This window comes from Camelina sativa, chromosome 20 (genome assembly GCF_000633955.1).
Source record: "Camelina sativa cultivar DH55 chromosome 20, Cs, whole genome shotgun sequence".
Lineage (NCBI taxonomy): Eukaryota > Viridiplantae > Streptophyta > Magnoliopsida > Brassicales > Brassicaceae > Camelina > Camelina sativa.
In genome coordinates this window covers 19,071,092-19,085,646 of record NC_025704.1, presented here as the reverse complement: position 1 = coordinate 19,085,646, position 14,555 = coordinate 19,071,092, and the positions used below count along the sequence as shown (strand labels likewise).

General features: G+C 38.2%; 3 protein-coding genes across 3 annotated transcripts; 2 read left to right on the top strand and 1 right to left on the bottom strand.

Moving 5' to 3' along the window:
- On the bottom strand, positions 3,952 to 6,571 carry LOC104771244 (pentatricopeptide repeat-containing protein At5g27110-like). Its single transcript, XM_010495744.2, has one exon. The coding sequence runs from the start codon at positions 6,546 to 6,548 to the stop codon at positions 4,473 to 4,475; it is 2,076 nt and encodes a 691-aa protein (XP_010494046.2). The 5' UTR covers positions 6,549 to 6,571; the 3' UTR covers positions 3,952 to 4,472.
- LOC104771243 (probable nucleolar protein 5-1) lies at positions 6,800 to 9,881 on the top strand. The gene is made up of 9 exons (XM_010495742.2): positions 6,800 to 6,909; positions 7,175 to 7,276; positions 7,385 to 7,426; positions 7,526 to 7,705; positions 7,787 to 7,951; positions 8,137 to 8,337; positions 8,456 to 8,953; positions 9,045 to 9,179; positions 9,332 to 9,881. The coding sequence occupies exons 2-9, from the start codon at positions 7,199 to 7,201 to the stop codon at positions 9,626 to 9,628; spliced, it is 1,596 nt and encodes a 531-aa protein (XP_010494044.1). The 5' UTR covers positions 6,800 to 6,909; positions 7,175 to 7,198; the 3' UTR covers positions 9,629 to 9,881.
- LOC104772656 lies at positions 10,371 to 10,904 on the top strand. The gene has a single exon (XM_010497244.1). It carries the CDS (start codon positions 10,371 to 10,373, stop codon positions 10,902 to 10,904), a length of 534 nt encoding a protein of 177 aa, XP_010495546.1.

Sequence of the window (14,555 nt, the reverse complement as noted above, 5' to 3'; positions counted from 1 at the left end):
CTCAAAATCACTCACTCTCTCTCGCTTGCCGACCTCAATCTCACTCTTGGTGGCGACCTCAAACTTACTCGCCGACCTCGATCTCAATCTCGCCAACCTCAATCTCACTCTCGGTGGCGACATCAAACTCACTCTCGGTGGCGACCTCAAACTCACTCGCCGACCTCAATCTCAATCTCGCCGACCTCAATCACTCTCGGTGGTGACCTTAAACTCACTCTCGGTGGCGACCTCAAACTCACTCGCCGACCTCAATCTCAATCTCGCCGACCTCAATCACTCTCGGTGGTGACCTTAAACTCACTCTCGGTGGCGACCTCAAACTCACTCGCCGACCTCAATCTCAATCTCGCCGACCTCAATCACTCTCGGTGGTGACCTTAAACTCACTCTCGGTGGCGACCTCAAACTCACTCGCCGACCTCAATCTCAATCTCGCCGACCTCAATCACTCTCGGTGGTGACCTTAAACTCACTCTCGGTGGCGACCTCAAACTCACTCGCCGACCTCAATCTCAATCTCGCCGACCTCAATCACTCTCGGTGGTGACCTTAAACTCACTCTCGGTGGCGACCTCAAACTCACTCGCCGACCTCAATCTCAATCTCGCCGACCTCAATCACTCTCGGTGGTGACCTTAAACTCACTCTCGGTGGCGACCTCAAACTCACTCGCCGACCTCAATCTCAATCTCGCCGACCTCAATCACTCTCGGTGGTGACCTTAAACTCACTCTCGGTGGCGACCTCAAACTCACTCGCCGACCTCAATCTCAATCTCGCCGACCTCAATCTCACTCTCGGTGGCGACCTCAATCTCACTCTCTCGCTCGCCGACCTCAATCTCGGTGGCGACCTCAATCTCAATCTCGCTGACCTAAATCTCACTCTCGCCGAGCTCACTGCCGAGCTCATTACCTTCGCTCATCTCGCCGAGCTCACCGCCGAGCTCATTAGCTTCACTCACTCTCCGAGCTCACCGCCGAGCTCATTATCTCCGCTCATCTCGTTGAGTTCAGCGCCGAAGCTCATTACTACCGCTCAACTCATTACCTCCGCTCATCTCACCGAGCTCACCGCCAAGCTCATTACCACTGCTCAACTCATTACCGCCGTTCAACTCATCTCGGTTTCTCTCAAAACCTATCTCAATCGGCCGATCTTCGATCCCCCTAGAATCATTAAATCTGCCGATCTCACCTAGATCACTCTCTCATGCGGCGATCCTCGACGACGCCGAGCAAGATCGATCAAACCCGCTCAAAGTAAAGTCATCACGGTGACCCCTGTCCGATTCCACATCAGCGCCGTGCCGATCTCAACCTGCGGAGTCTCGCCGATCGCCGATCATCGGCAAACTTACATGCAACCCGAGACGATCTGTGCCGAGCAGGCATATTCACAGAATTCAAGCACGCCCGCTGATCGCAGAAGAACTGCCGCTCTCCGGACTAAGGGGGGACTATTGTTGGACATGGGCTGCGCCCAATATGCCACTCGGCCCAACAAGACTCATTAATTGTGATTTCGGCCCGACAAAATTTGGAGCAGGTCATTAACATTCCGCAAAGGACAATCTCGGCATTTCGCGTTGGGAACCCTAGTTCTACACTCGCCTATAAATAAGATCATACATTTATTGAGATGAGGATCCGGACCCTCGGACAAGACACAAAGAACAATACTTTGCGTTTAAAACCGTTATTGTTTTCTGTATAATTCCTTTTAGCTTCCGAGCTCGTCATTATTAGCTTGTTAATTCTCCTGTGAACTGACGAGCTCAATCTTGACTCGTTTTAATGACAACCTCACTTTTTTATCGTCAATAAAAGAACCAACTTCACTATTCCCCCAAAAATCTTTATTTACTTGGTATTGTGCAATCCGCAGTACAAACACAAACCAAACCTTTATACATATGTATATTACTTATAACTGATAAATATAGAACCAACAAAGCAAAATACTACGATATAATTAAAGGATGAACTTATCTATCGTGTTAGAGAGATGAAGACGTTTTTGCCGGTTAGGGGACGTGGAAGAAAAAGAAATTCTGGAACGTACGGCAACGACGGCTGCTAGGGTTTTTTTTTCTTTTTTTTTTCTTTCTTTTGCTAGGGTTTAGAGCGTGCTGATAACGTGTTATAACAATAGGTTTGGGGAATTATTCTCTTCTATTATTAATCTCTACAATAGGATACAACATATATATAGTGATACAACATTAGGGTTTTAGATTGTATACCAAGTTTACTACAGTAGAACCTCTATAAATTAATACTCTTTAAATTAATACTCGCTATAAATTAATAAATTCTTCCGGTCCCGAATTAGGCCGGTGTAAAAAATAACACATTTCGATAAATTGATAAGATAATAATTTTTTTGGAAATCCTATGTAAAAATATGGTCCCATCAGTATCATAAATTAATAATCAAATAATATTAATATATATATATCTAAGAAAATCTAGTGAAATGCATATTCTTGAATTTGCAGTCTTATTGGAGTTCATCTCTAATATTTTTCATTGCCGTCTTATCAAATCGCATCCAAAAATTGTGAAGAATTCTAAATGCCATAATTGCTTCTTTATACATTATGTAATTGGTTCTAAAATTACCGCAATATCTTATTCGACATCATCATTATCATGAATGATACTAGTAGCATTCTTCTAAACTCTAAACTTCTAACATCTATCATTTTTACCTAAACTCTAAACTTATCAATTACGAGAGACAAGATTATAAATTAAGAAAACTCTTTAAAAATATGAATAATAATTAATAAAATATTAATTTATCGATAAATTAATAAAATTTCATGGTTCCGACCTTATTAATTTATAGAGGTTTTACTGTAATGGGCTGGTAATGGACATCCACATAATAACAATATATTTATAACAGAGAAAATATTATAAAATAGAGCAAAAGAAGCCTAAAACTCTTATATAATGGAACTGAGAGAGTATTAAAATGAAATATGAGAAGTACATATTCAATATTAAAATATTACCAAATAAAATATAAAGACATGTATATTACTATTTAACTATTTTTAATAATCTTTATTTTACTTTTACCCCCGTGATAAAGTAAAATATCTGGTAAAATATCTGATAACGCGGGATAAGTGTAGATATATTTTCTCATGAATGAAATTTCATTTTCTCCACGGTGTAATCTTGCTCCTTGTGGGAGTTTATTTTATATAGTCGATCACACCTAAAGAAAACTAATCATTATATATATAATAGCAGAGTTTTCTCTCATCCTAGGGTGTCCACGTCAGCATAAATTATCAATTTCATTAGGCTTTTTGTAAGCCCAAATATAATTTTTCTAAGTCCAATTGATCAAAGCCTTTTTGAACTTTTTCCCTTTCTCGTATGATAAGTTGGATTATTAAACTCAGTTCTTAAAACATGTTTCTACAAGTATTGGGCTTAGTGGCACTACGGTTGCCTTCTCTTAATATAAACTGAAACCCAATCCCTCCAAAACGTACCAAACCACGGCCTAGCTAGTTCAAGATTTAAGAGGTTAATGATGAACGGTCAATGGTTCTTATGTGTAATCCATTGTGAATGCAATAAAGTGCCTAAAATGGACCCCTTACTAGCCTAAACATCAAATATAATCAAGCTAGACCAAATGCTTATAACTTATAAGAATTTACCGTACTTTTGTATAAATTGTTTTTGGGTTACTCTTCTTCCTTTTTAGTGTGTTTTAACTTGTTGGTATGGGATTTCTAATGTGTAATCGGGAGTAGTGAATTTTGAAATCGTGAGCTCGGTTTCTGATGGACAATTTTATAAACCCCGACATTTTAGTGTTTTTTCTAATGCTTCTTTAGTTTAATTAAGTAGGAAACATAATCTTCGAAAATATATATAATTTTAAAAAATCATTGGAGAAACAAGACATATATCATTACAGAGTGGCTCTAGCTAGGTAAGTCTGAGATGAATGTCACCCTCTGTCCTCTACGCTTACAGATTACTACCGGACGAGTATGTATCAAGGATCCATGGTGGGATCTTCAGTGCATATTTTCACATGAAAGGCCAAAACGTCCTTGCCCGTTCCTTGTTAGATAAAGATCTCGGCATGTAACTGACTCTTTAGTTAGGTTTTACGTTGGAGTCTTGGAGATAGTCATGTCCTAGGTGTCATGAACCACGAGAAGCAGCACGAATGTGAAGCAATCACAAGGGTCAGATTAGGCTGATAATATTGAACATGCTTAGATTGAGCTTTGAAAGACTTGACTGTGGAACATGCTTCTTAATTGTTATGTGAAACAATATTCATCCAGTGTTACATTTAAAACACCAGCAACCTTATTCAAAAGCTTCAGACGCTCTGAGTGCATGACTTTGCTCTGAAACCAGCATTTGTGTTACTTGGACATTAGGCTGAGATACTGTCTCCTTGGGACAGATGCAACACCATAAGAATCATTGACCAGCTTCCATGTGACCATTTAAAAGGGCAAGACATTCACAAATGTTCTCAGCTTGTGGATGAGACCAGTCCTCAGCATAGAAATGGCACACTTTTTCATTCATCTCAATCCAACTGCAGCCAGATTTCTTCATCAGTCCCACTTCTTTCATTTTCAGTCTGACCCGCCTTGCTGCATCCCATGACTCACAAGAGGCATACAAATTATACAAGACAGTATAGGTAGATGCATCCTCTGGACATTTCTCCACAAGCAATCTTGCGATTCTATCTCCCAATGAATGATCCTTGTGCAAACAACAAGCAGAGAAAAGAGTACTGAGAAGCTCAGCGTTGTCTCTTGTCTCTGGTTTCTCTTCAAGAATTTCATAAGCTTCAAGCAACCGACCTGCTCGGCCAAGAATGTCAATCAAGCACGAGTAGTGTTCAAAACTAGGCTTGATTCCGTAATTCGATTTCATTTGACTGAAATACTTAACACCTTCATCAATCAACCCGGCATGACCGCAAGCTGACAATACAGCAAGAAAAGTAACCCCATCAGGTTTTACACCAAACTTCTGCATTTCATCAAAATGGTTAAGGGCTTCTCTGGGTTGACCATGAGATCCATACGCAGAGATCATTACTGTCCATGACACAACATCCTTCTTTGGCATACTGCTAAAAATTCTGGAAGCTTCTTTCACATTACCGCATTTAGAATACATGTCAAGAAGTGCAGTCATCAGCAACTCATCTGTTTCGAGCCTGCTCTCACTAATGGACATATGAATCCGTTTGCCTTTCTCTAACGCAGCCAGTTGCGAACAAGCAGGTAAAACACTTGTGAAAGTCACTACATCTGGCTTCACTCCAATACTCACCATTTGGTCATAAACTTCAACAGCCTGAAACCAATTACCCACACTGACATAACCAGAGATCATAACATTCCATGACTCAACAACGTCCTTCTGAGTCTTTGAAAAGACGGTTTCAGCCAACTTTACTTCACCACACTTGAAGTAGAGATCAATAAGAGAACAATTTAAATAGATATCTGCATCTACAGCACTAGTCTTAATCACATAACCGTGTACGAATTTTCCATGTTGGAGATTCCGTGAGCGAGAGCAAGCCATCAGAATACTGGTCAAGGTTGTCTGAATCGGTCGAGTTCCTTCTATGATCATTCTATTCAAAAGCTCAACACATGAGTTACTATCTCCTTTAGAGACATAACCTCTAATCATAGAATTCCAAGCAACCAAACTCGTTCTAGGCATTTGGTGAAAAACCTCTTTAGCCATCTCAAAACAGTCACATTTCCCATACATATCTACAAGAGCAGAGTTTACATACTCATCTAACTCAAACCCTCTCTTCACGTACTTTCTATGGATCTCCTTCCCTCTCTCCAAACACATTAGCCTCGAGCACGACGATATGGCTACCGTCAATGAAACTGAATTTGGTTCAAAGCCAGAACTTTCCATCCTACCGAATAACTCCAAAGCCTTCTCTGCCTCCCCGCTTTGATAAAAACACGAAATAACAGTGTTCCAAGACGCAACATCTCTCTCAGGCATTTCATCGAACAGTTGTACTGAATCCCCAAACAAGTTAAACTTTGCGTACATACCAACCAAAGAGCTCCCTACAACCACATCACAAACATGCCCACTCTTCACCACAAGAGTATGAATCATTCTACCACAAAACTCTCTACCCAACACACCATAAGCCTTAATCACATTCGGGTAAGTAAACGAATCAGGAACGCAAAATGGGCAATTAAGCAATCTCTTGAAAACCTCAAGAGCGTCATAAAACATCGAGTTCTTTGAATAACCAGACACAAGCGAGTTCCAGATGTAGACATCCGATCGTGTATCCATGTTCTCGAAGACGAGTCTCGCCGAGCAATGGTCGTTACAAGCGAAGTAGACATTGATAAGACTTTTGCATAAAACGACGTCGCTACGTAACCCAACCGTGAGTAGTCTCTGGTGAACAAGCTTGGCTTGTCTTAACGACTTGGCATTTGTACATTCTCGCAATAAAAATAACAACTTTGAAGATTCCATTTTAAACTTGTGTTCTTGTCTTAATTTTTAGTTTTTTACATGTCGCTGGCTTAACAATAACATGATTGTTGTGTACTCTCAGACAACGCGGTGTCTTTTGAATTTGTTGATATTAATGGGCCGAGTTAAACTAGGCCCAAAATGCTGAATTCTTTAAAAAATCACTTCGTTTTAAAAACCCTAGCTGATTAAAGTTACAAAATTCGCCCCCTTTTTGCAATAAAACGCAGTGTTTTGAGATTCTCTGAACCTTCTTCAACAAATATATATATACCATCTTAAACCCTAGAAAAATCGCGGCTCCTGAAACTTTTTCTCTCTCCTTCTCTCTCTCTCTCTGTCTGTGCGTAAACCCTCCGAGGTAACTGAATCTTCTTTCTTCGTTGTTAGCTTCCAAGTGCTAGATTTTGACTAAGTATAGTTTTGTTCTTTTGTCGGATTTTGAAGAATTTGAACAGAGTAATGTACTCTGTTTTTTTTTTTCCCATAGATCATGATTTGTAAACTTGAATTTTTATTGAATATGGTTTCTTACTAGCTTAGTTTCTGTAGCTCCTAAAAGAAGAACTTTGTAAGTATGGTGACTTTGAGACATTGAGTTGATTTTAAGGGTGTTTTGATTTCAGGGGCTGACTTAGGAGCTTGTGAAAATGCTAGTACTGTTTGAGACGCCAGGTGGTTTTGCCCTCTTTAAAGTCTTGAAGGAAGGAAAGCTCTCTAATGTTGAGGTTATTAACTTCATCCTTGTGCTGTCTTCAATCCATTTATCTTAACCTTGTCTGTGTATCGATTGTTTTTTATTCTAAGTTTGTAAATTTTGATGTTTGTTTTTGTAGGATTTGGGTAATGAGTTCATGACTGCAGAGTCAGCCCGAAAGGTGATTACTTCTGTTTCTTCTACACATGGTTTTTATACTTAGAGACTGCCTAATACTGTTGAGTGTCGGTTTCTCATATCATTTTTGGCGTTGTTACAGATGGTTAAGCTTAAAGCTTTTGACAAGTTTGACAACACATCTGAAGCTCTTGAAGCTGTGGCTAAATTGCTTGAGGGAACTCCAAGCAAGGGTCTACGCAAGTTTTTGAAAGCAAACTGTGATGGCGAGACCTTAGCTGTGGCTGATTCAAAGCTTGGAAATATTATCAAGGAGAAGCTGGTGTGTACTTTTGTTTCTGATATGCTCTTTCATTTATTAAGATGGGTTGTTGTTTCTTACGGATTTGCTTCACTTTTGTAGAAAATAGACTGTGTTCACAACAATGCTGTTATGGAGCTTTTACGAGGTGTCAGAAGCCAGCTTACTGAACTTTTATCTGGATTGGGGGATAATGATCTAGCTCCAATGAGCCTAGGATTGTCTCACAGTCTTGCCAGATATAAACTAAAGTTCAGTTCTGATAAGGTAATCGTTTAATCTATTTTGGCGTCTATTTAGTTCTCTGGATTACTTTTTTGTTGGGTTGGTATCATTTGATAAATTATGGAACTTTTGGCATCCTTAATGTCTGACCATTTAGTTCCTATGTATGTCCTGTGTTTTGTTTTATGTTGTGTTACTTTTCCTTATACTATTATTATTTTTGATAGGTGGATACCATGATTATCCAAGCTATTGGTTTGCTTGATGATCTTGACAAAGAGCTCAACACATACGCTATGAGGGTTCGTGAATGGTACGGTTGGCATTTTCCTGAGCTTGCTAAGATCGTACAGGACAATATCCTATATGCCAAGGCTGTAAAACTAATGGGGAATCGGATTAATGCTGCTAAGCTAGACTTCTCTGAGGTTAATCCCTCCTTTACCATTCTCTTTTGACTATCTCTGCTTTAGGATGTGGCTTGCTTTTCCTTGAAACTAGTTATGCCTTCTTAACACATATTTCCCTTGTCCAATCACATTTCAGATATTGTCTGATGAAGTTGAAGGAGACCTTAAAGAGGCTTCTGTGATATCTATGGGAACTGAAGTCAGTGACCTTGATTTGTTGCACATCCGGGAACTCTGTGACCAGGTTCTTTCTCTTGCTGAGTACAGAGCTCAGCTTTATGACTACTTGAAGAGCAGAATGAACACCATTGCACCAAATCTCACTGCCCTTGTCGGTGAGCTAGTCGGGGCTCGCCTAATATCTCATGGTGGTAGTTTGTTGAACCTCTCAAAGCAACCTGGGAGCACAGTTCAGATTCTTGGAGCTGAAAAAGCCCTATTTAGAGCCCTCAAGACCAAACACGCCACTCCAAAGTACGGTCTAATTTATCACGCATCTGTGGTTGGCCAAGCTGCACCAAAGCACAAGGGTAAAATCTCTCGGTCACTAGCTGCAAAAGCTGCTCTTGCTATCCGATGTGATGCCCTTGGTGATGGCCAAGATAACACTATGGGAGTGGAAAACCGCTTAAAGGTGCTCTTCTATACATTTCCTCTCCTGTCCGATCCCTTTTACATATTGTTCTTCCGTTGATGGTTACCATGTGGTGTATATTTTCTGACAGCTTGAAGCACGGTTGAGAAATCTTGAAGGAAGAGATTTAGGACGCCTGTCTGGCTCAGCTAAGGGTAAACCAAAGATTGAAGTTTACGACAAGGATAAGAAGAAGGGATCCGGAGGTCTAATCACTCCTGCTAAGGTCAGATTATTCCTCTGCTAGTTTGTTTCCTCAACTTGCTTTTGTAATTATGTTTGAGAAACTTCTGGATTGTGGATTTGTGCAACTAAGTTTTAGATATATTGGTTGTAATGTTGGCTTAAAGTGTGAAGCTTTTTCGGTGTCTTCTACAGACTTACAACGCTGCTGCAGACTCCCTTCTTCAAACTCCCAAAGTGGATTCAGAGAACGGTGTCAAAGAGAAGAAAGACAAAAAGAAGAAGAAGAAGAAGGCCGATGATGAGGAAGAAGCCAAAACCGAGGAGCCTTCAAAGAAGAAGTCGAAGAAGAAGAAATCAGAAGCAGAACCCGAAACTGTAGAGCCAGCAAAGAAGGAGAAAAAGAAGAGAAAACACGAGGAAGAAGAAGCCGAAATGCCTGCCAAGAAGAAGGAAAAGAGTGAGAAGAAGAAGAAGAAAAGTGAAGTCTGAGGAGAGGTTTAAAAATTTTGCGTGAGTACACGTTTAGTTTCGTTACGTTTTGTCAGGGAACGCAGTAAAATTAACCAGAAAAAAAAAAAAAAAGTGTCTATTTTCTTTTGCGTTAGGTGTTAAGTAAGGCTTTTGTTTTCTTTTTTGTTCTGAAACTTGAAAAACAACTGTTCTTTCTTTTGTAAGGGGGTTGTGTGTTGCCCGTTTCACCAAAAATTTGCGTCTCTACCACCTAAGACCTAACCATTAAACCTTTTCGTTGTATGTGGCACTTATGCAATGATGGTTGGTGAATAATGGATTACAAAATCTACCCCATGAATATAATACTCTGTGAGCTATATCAGATTTTAAAAAATTGGGACATATAAATCTTACACCAATCGCTTGTTGAAAATTAATTTGTGTGTAGTTTGTTTAATCGTTTTAGGTATACAATTATTATTGTAAATTAAATTGGTAACATTCTTTTTCTTTCCTTTTTTCTACAGTTATTGTTGTGATATTTAGAAACTTCTAGTAGAAAACACAAAACGTAAAATAGAAAATAAATATACGATTACGAACATAAAAAAAAAAGGAAAATAATGTTGAAAAAAAAAAAGGAAAATAATAACAAGACCTAAGTTTGACCCGATCATTATATAAACGGTTTCTCTACTCTCTCTATTTCTATATTTCTCTCGCTGTTCTCAATCTCTCGCGCTGCTCTCTCTATCTCTGTGTCTCGGTAAGAAACATTATGCCGCCGTCAAGCGCGTCTGAGTCCACAATGAAGATTAAAGGAACAAAACGAAAAATCGAAATCAAGAAACGAGAAACCAAACAGCAACGAGCCGTGGCTTGCTCTAAACGCCGTCAAACTGTCTTTTCCAAAGCGGCCGATCTCTATCATCTCTCCGGAGCCAACATCGCCGTATTCGTAACCTCTCCCTCAGAGATCTCCGACGTTGTTTACTCCTTCTCCGGCTACTCTCCTGCCCACGAGATCGCTGATTGTTACCTAAATCGCAAGTCACCTCCTAAGATTGAAGTTAAATCCCAATCCAAATTAGGGTTTTGGTGGGAAGACCCTGATCTATACCATTCTTGTGATGATATCTCTGAGTTAAACATCCTCGATCGTATAGAGAGAGTGAAGAAGCATGTGATGGCTTGCCTTGAGAAGAAAGAAAAATTGCAATCTGTTTCAAACACCGAACAAAACCCTATCACTTGTTCTCTCGACGAGCATTGTGATCGGGGTTTTGATCTAAACTCTAGCCCTTCTACATAGGATCTTATGAATTCTCTCTCTTAAAGGGTTAAAGGGTTATTGGTTTAGGATTTAGAAAGAATTTTAATGACTTTAAAAGTTATGTAAAATATGTTGTTATTCAATCAAGACTTTTTAAAACTCTTTAAAAATTTGGTGTTATTGGTTGTGGATTTGTAAAAAGTTATCTAAAATCTTGATAAATCTAGTCTTATTGGATTAAGAGTCTTATAAAGTCATTAAAAGTTTTATGTTATTCAATTAAAACTAAAGAATCTTGGATTGTTAATGAATTCAAATTTTGTGTTATTGGTTTATGATTTTATATCATTTCCTTCATAACAAAAGTCATGAAAACTCTTTCATCAAATAGAAAGATTTTGAAAGATTTTATGAAAGATTTTACAAGATTAGTAAACACAAATCAGCAAGATTTAAAATAACTTCCTAAACAATCTCTTATAGAATCCTTCATTTTTATTTTCTAAATTTCTATGATTTTAAAAATCAGCAAGATTTTAAAAAACACAAAGTCATTAAAACTCTTTCTAAATCCTAAACCAATACCTCCCCCTTATATTCTTTTCTCGTATCCCCTTTTGTAATATTGAATTTTTTTTTTTTTTTAATCCAAAGTTTAACAAAAAAAAACCTTTAACTCATTATATCTTTTCGTTATTTTATTTACATATCCTTTAAATCCAACTTCTGTTATAAAATAAAGCACCACGAAACAACTTTTATCTTCGATTACCAACCACCAGATCCATACCCTTTGTTTGATCAACTATAGCCTCCTCTATATACACTACCACGAAAACCTCTTTAAAAAGGTTATCAAGCCATCGGTAGATTTTTCAAGGGCTCTTAGTGTCGATGCAACATCCGAAGGTCACCTAATATTGTCAATCCATTGGTCGCGTATCCCTCAAACACGTACAAGCATGTGTGTAACAGTTACACTGTAACTTATTCCTGTCATCCTTGCTTTCTATTCCCTCTAGAAAACTTATGTTACCATGGTTCTCATAATTTTGATCTTCATCTTATGAACTTAGGTGAGCCACATCAGAGCCCACATCAGAGATGCCAAAGAGTGAAATATGTTTGATCAAATCCGAAAGAAATAAGGTAATCATTAATTCTTCTATCTCTTTCTTTTTCGTGAAATTTTAAAGCAAATTTTCAATTTTTATGCGTAAATATATTGTTTACACATAAAATATCTAATTTGCAGTGTTTTTGTGTAACATATATATATATATATATATGCATTTTTGAGTATGCATGCCTCTTTTTTTTTATGTATCATATATATAAATGTATATGACTTTTCATATTTGTTTTCATCTAAAGAGAGCTACGTTTGCATTCTCATGTTTTTGTTGGGCGTGATGTGTCCATGGTACTCTCCATTGCTATGGGTTTTTTTTTTAATTTTCTATGTTTTCTAACAGGTAACAGGTGAACTAGAACAAAAACCAGAAGAGAAACCAGAAGATAACGAATAACATACGAATTATACGAAGATAAATAGATAATGCTTAGAAAAAAAACATCTAACTTGGAAACGAAACTGAACATGAAAACACTAACTAAGGCAAAGACAAGTAAATAACCAAGAAACGTTAGGAGCGAGGAATCCAGTAGAAGATGAAATACATAACACACCACAAGTTTGTATTGAATCAACTTCACAACGATAAATTTTGTGTCTAATACCCTGAATATTAGTCTAATTAAGTATTCTTTGTATTAATTCTTTGAATACATGTAGCCCTGGGCAAAAAAACCAGATCCGAAACCTGAACCCGATCCGATCCAAAGTAGGCAGTTTGGTTCGGATACGGATGGTGTATAATACCCGATCGTTTAGTTCTCACAAAGATCGGATATCCGATCGAGTTTGGGTATTACCCGATATCCGATCACACCCTAACCAATCCGAACATATCTATACATCTATCTATACATCTATCATTATACAATCCCTAATTGTTCAATTGAACTAACCTGCAATAGCCTGTTTGGCTTCTCATTTTCAAAATCAAGACTCGAGAAGAGTGATAAAGGTGTAAAATCCCCAATTGTTCAAGCTGGAAACTCATATTTGTGAAAAAGCATCATCTCCTCCGTCTGCGACTTCACGGAGGCCATCACAGGTACATCTTCTTCTCTTTTTAGTTGTCCTCTTGAAACTTTGGCCTTAATCATACACACTTAAGAGTATTAGACAAAGCAGTATAGTCATATAGAGATAGATATAACCAATTGCAGATGTTTGAGTTTTTGTATGTTTGTATGTGTCGCATCATGATTTTATTTTCGATATCTCTATTTTTGCTGAGTTTTGATGATGTTCGTTGGAGATTCACTAAGCACAAACATGTTGCAATCTCTTGCTTGTCTGATTCATGATTGGGTTCCTAATACTCGTTACACTCTTCGATATCTCTGTTCCTGATTTAATTATTCGACTTATCATTGATCTTGAGAAGTTTGTAAAGTGTAAAGCTAACTTATAGTATTTTTTTATTTACAGATGGATTCATCATCTCCAACTCATGATAACAGAGAAAAAGATAGATATGAACATGAAGAGGAAGAAGAATATTTGACACCATAGTCTAATTTAAGGGGCAAAAGAAAACAAACTCAATTGGGTGGTGGAGGAACTGCTGCTGAGCAAAATAAGAGCCCAAGGATACTTCCGCCAAGATCCGGTGTATGATACCACTTCACGAGAGTACCTGGAAGCCGTGACAGATGTACCTGCAACTATTGTGGGAAGGAGTTAGGATGTGCTACAAAGTCAGGGACAAAAAAACTTGTGGAATCATAACGATATATGTAAGGCATTCAAGGCGTGGGAAGAAGGTCAAAATGCTACACAAGGACAGCAAGTTATTAATCAAGAAGGAAACCTACAAAGTGCAAAAGTGCCTGAGCATGTAATCAGAGAAGCACTTAATCAAATGGTGGTGATAGGAGAGCTACCATTGTCGTTAGTAGAATCCATGGCATTAAGATTCTTTTGCAACAAGGTTAGTCGTCTCTTAACATGGTTAACATTATCTTAGCAACTTCTTTATTAGATATGTTTTTACTAATCAAAATTTATCTTGTATAATCTGTTTAGGTAAACTTGTATAAGAAAAAGGACAGCAACAAGAGACATAGTGAAAATGTATCATGAGAGGAAGGCCATACTTAGACAATGGTTTATTGAGAGTAAGCAAAGAGTGTCACTCACCACTGATATTTGGGTATTTTCGTTAACAGGTATGTTTTTTTCAAGTATATTCTGATCATTCTTATTCTCGACCAGGTTCTTTTCTCTAATATGAGCTCTTTCTTTTTTTTTCTATCAACCGGTTCAAGTTATATGGTTATAACAGCACACTACATTGATAAACATTGGCGTTTGAAGAAGTTAATCATCAGATTCAAGTATGTGTCAGATCACAAAGGTAAGACAGTTGCCAATACTGATAGAGAAGGTGTTTACTGTGACTGTGGATAATGCAACTGCTAATAGCAATGCTCTGAGTGAGTTTCAGTCTACCTTCTCTCAAATTAGGACAGATTCTCTAGTGTTGAATGGATATTACATGCATATGAGATGTGCTGGGCATATTATAAACTTGATAGTTAAGGATAATCTGGCTTAAA

Coding starts and splice junctions, on each gene's coding strand:
- LOC104771244 (XM_010495744.2), bottom strand. CDS start 6,548: ATGGAATCTTCAAAGTTGTTATTTTTATTGCGAGAATGTACAAATGCC.
- LOC104771243 (XM_010495742.2), top strand. CDS start 7,199: ATGCTAGTACTGTTTGAGACGCCAGGTGGTTTTGCCCTCTTTAAAGTC. Junction 7,706..7,786: donor ATATTATCAAGGAGAAGCTG/GTGTGTACTTTT, acceptor TCACTTTTGTAG/AAAATAGACTGTGTTCACAA. Junction 7,952..8,136: donor TAAAGTTCAGTTCTGATAAG/GTAATCGTTTAA, acceptor TATTTTTGATAG/GTGGATACCATGATTATCCA.
- LOC104772656 (XM_010497244.1), top strand. CDS start 10,371: ATGCCGCCGTCAAGCGCGTCTGAGTCCACAATGAAGATTAAAGGAACA.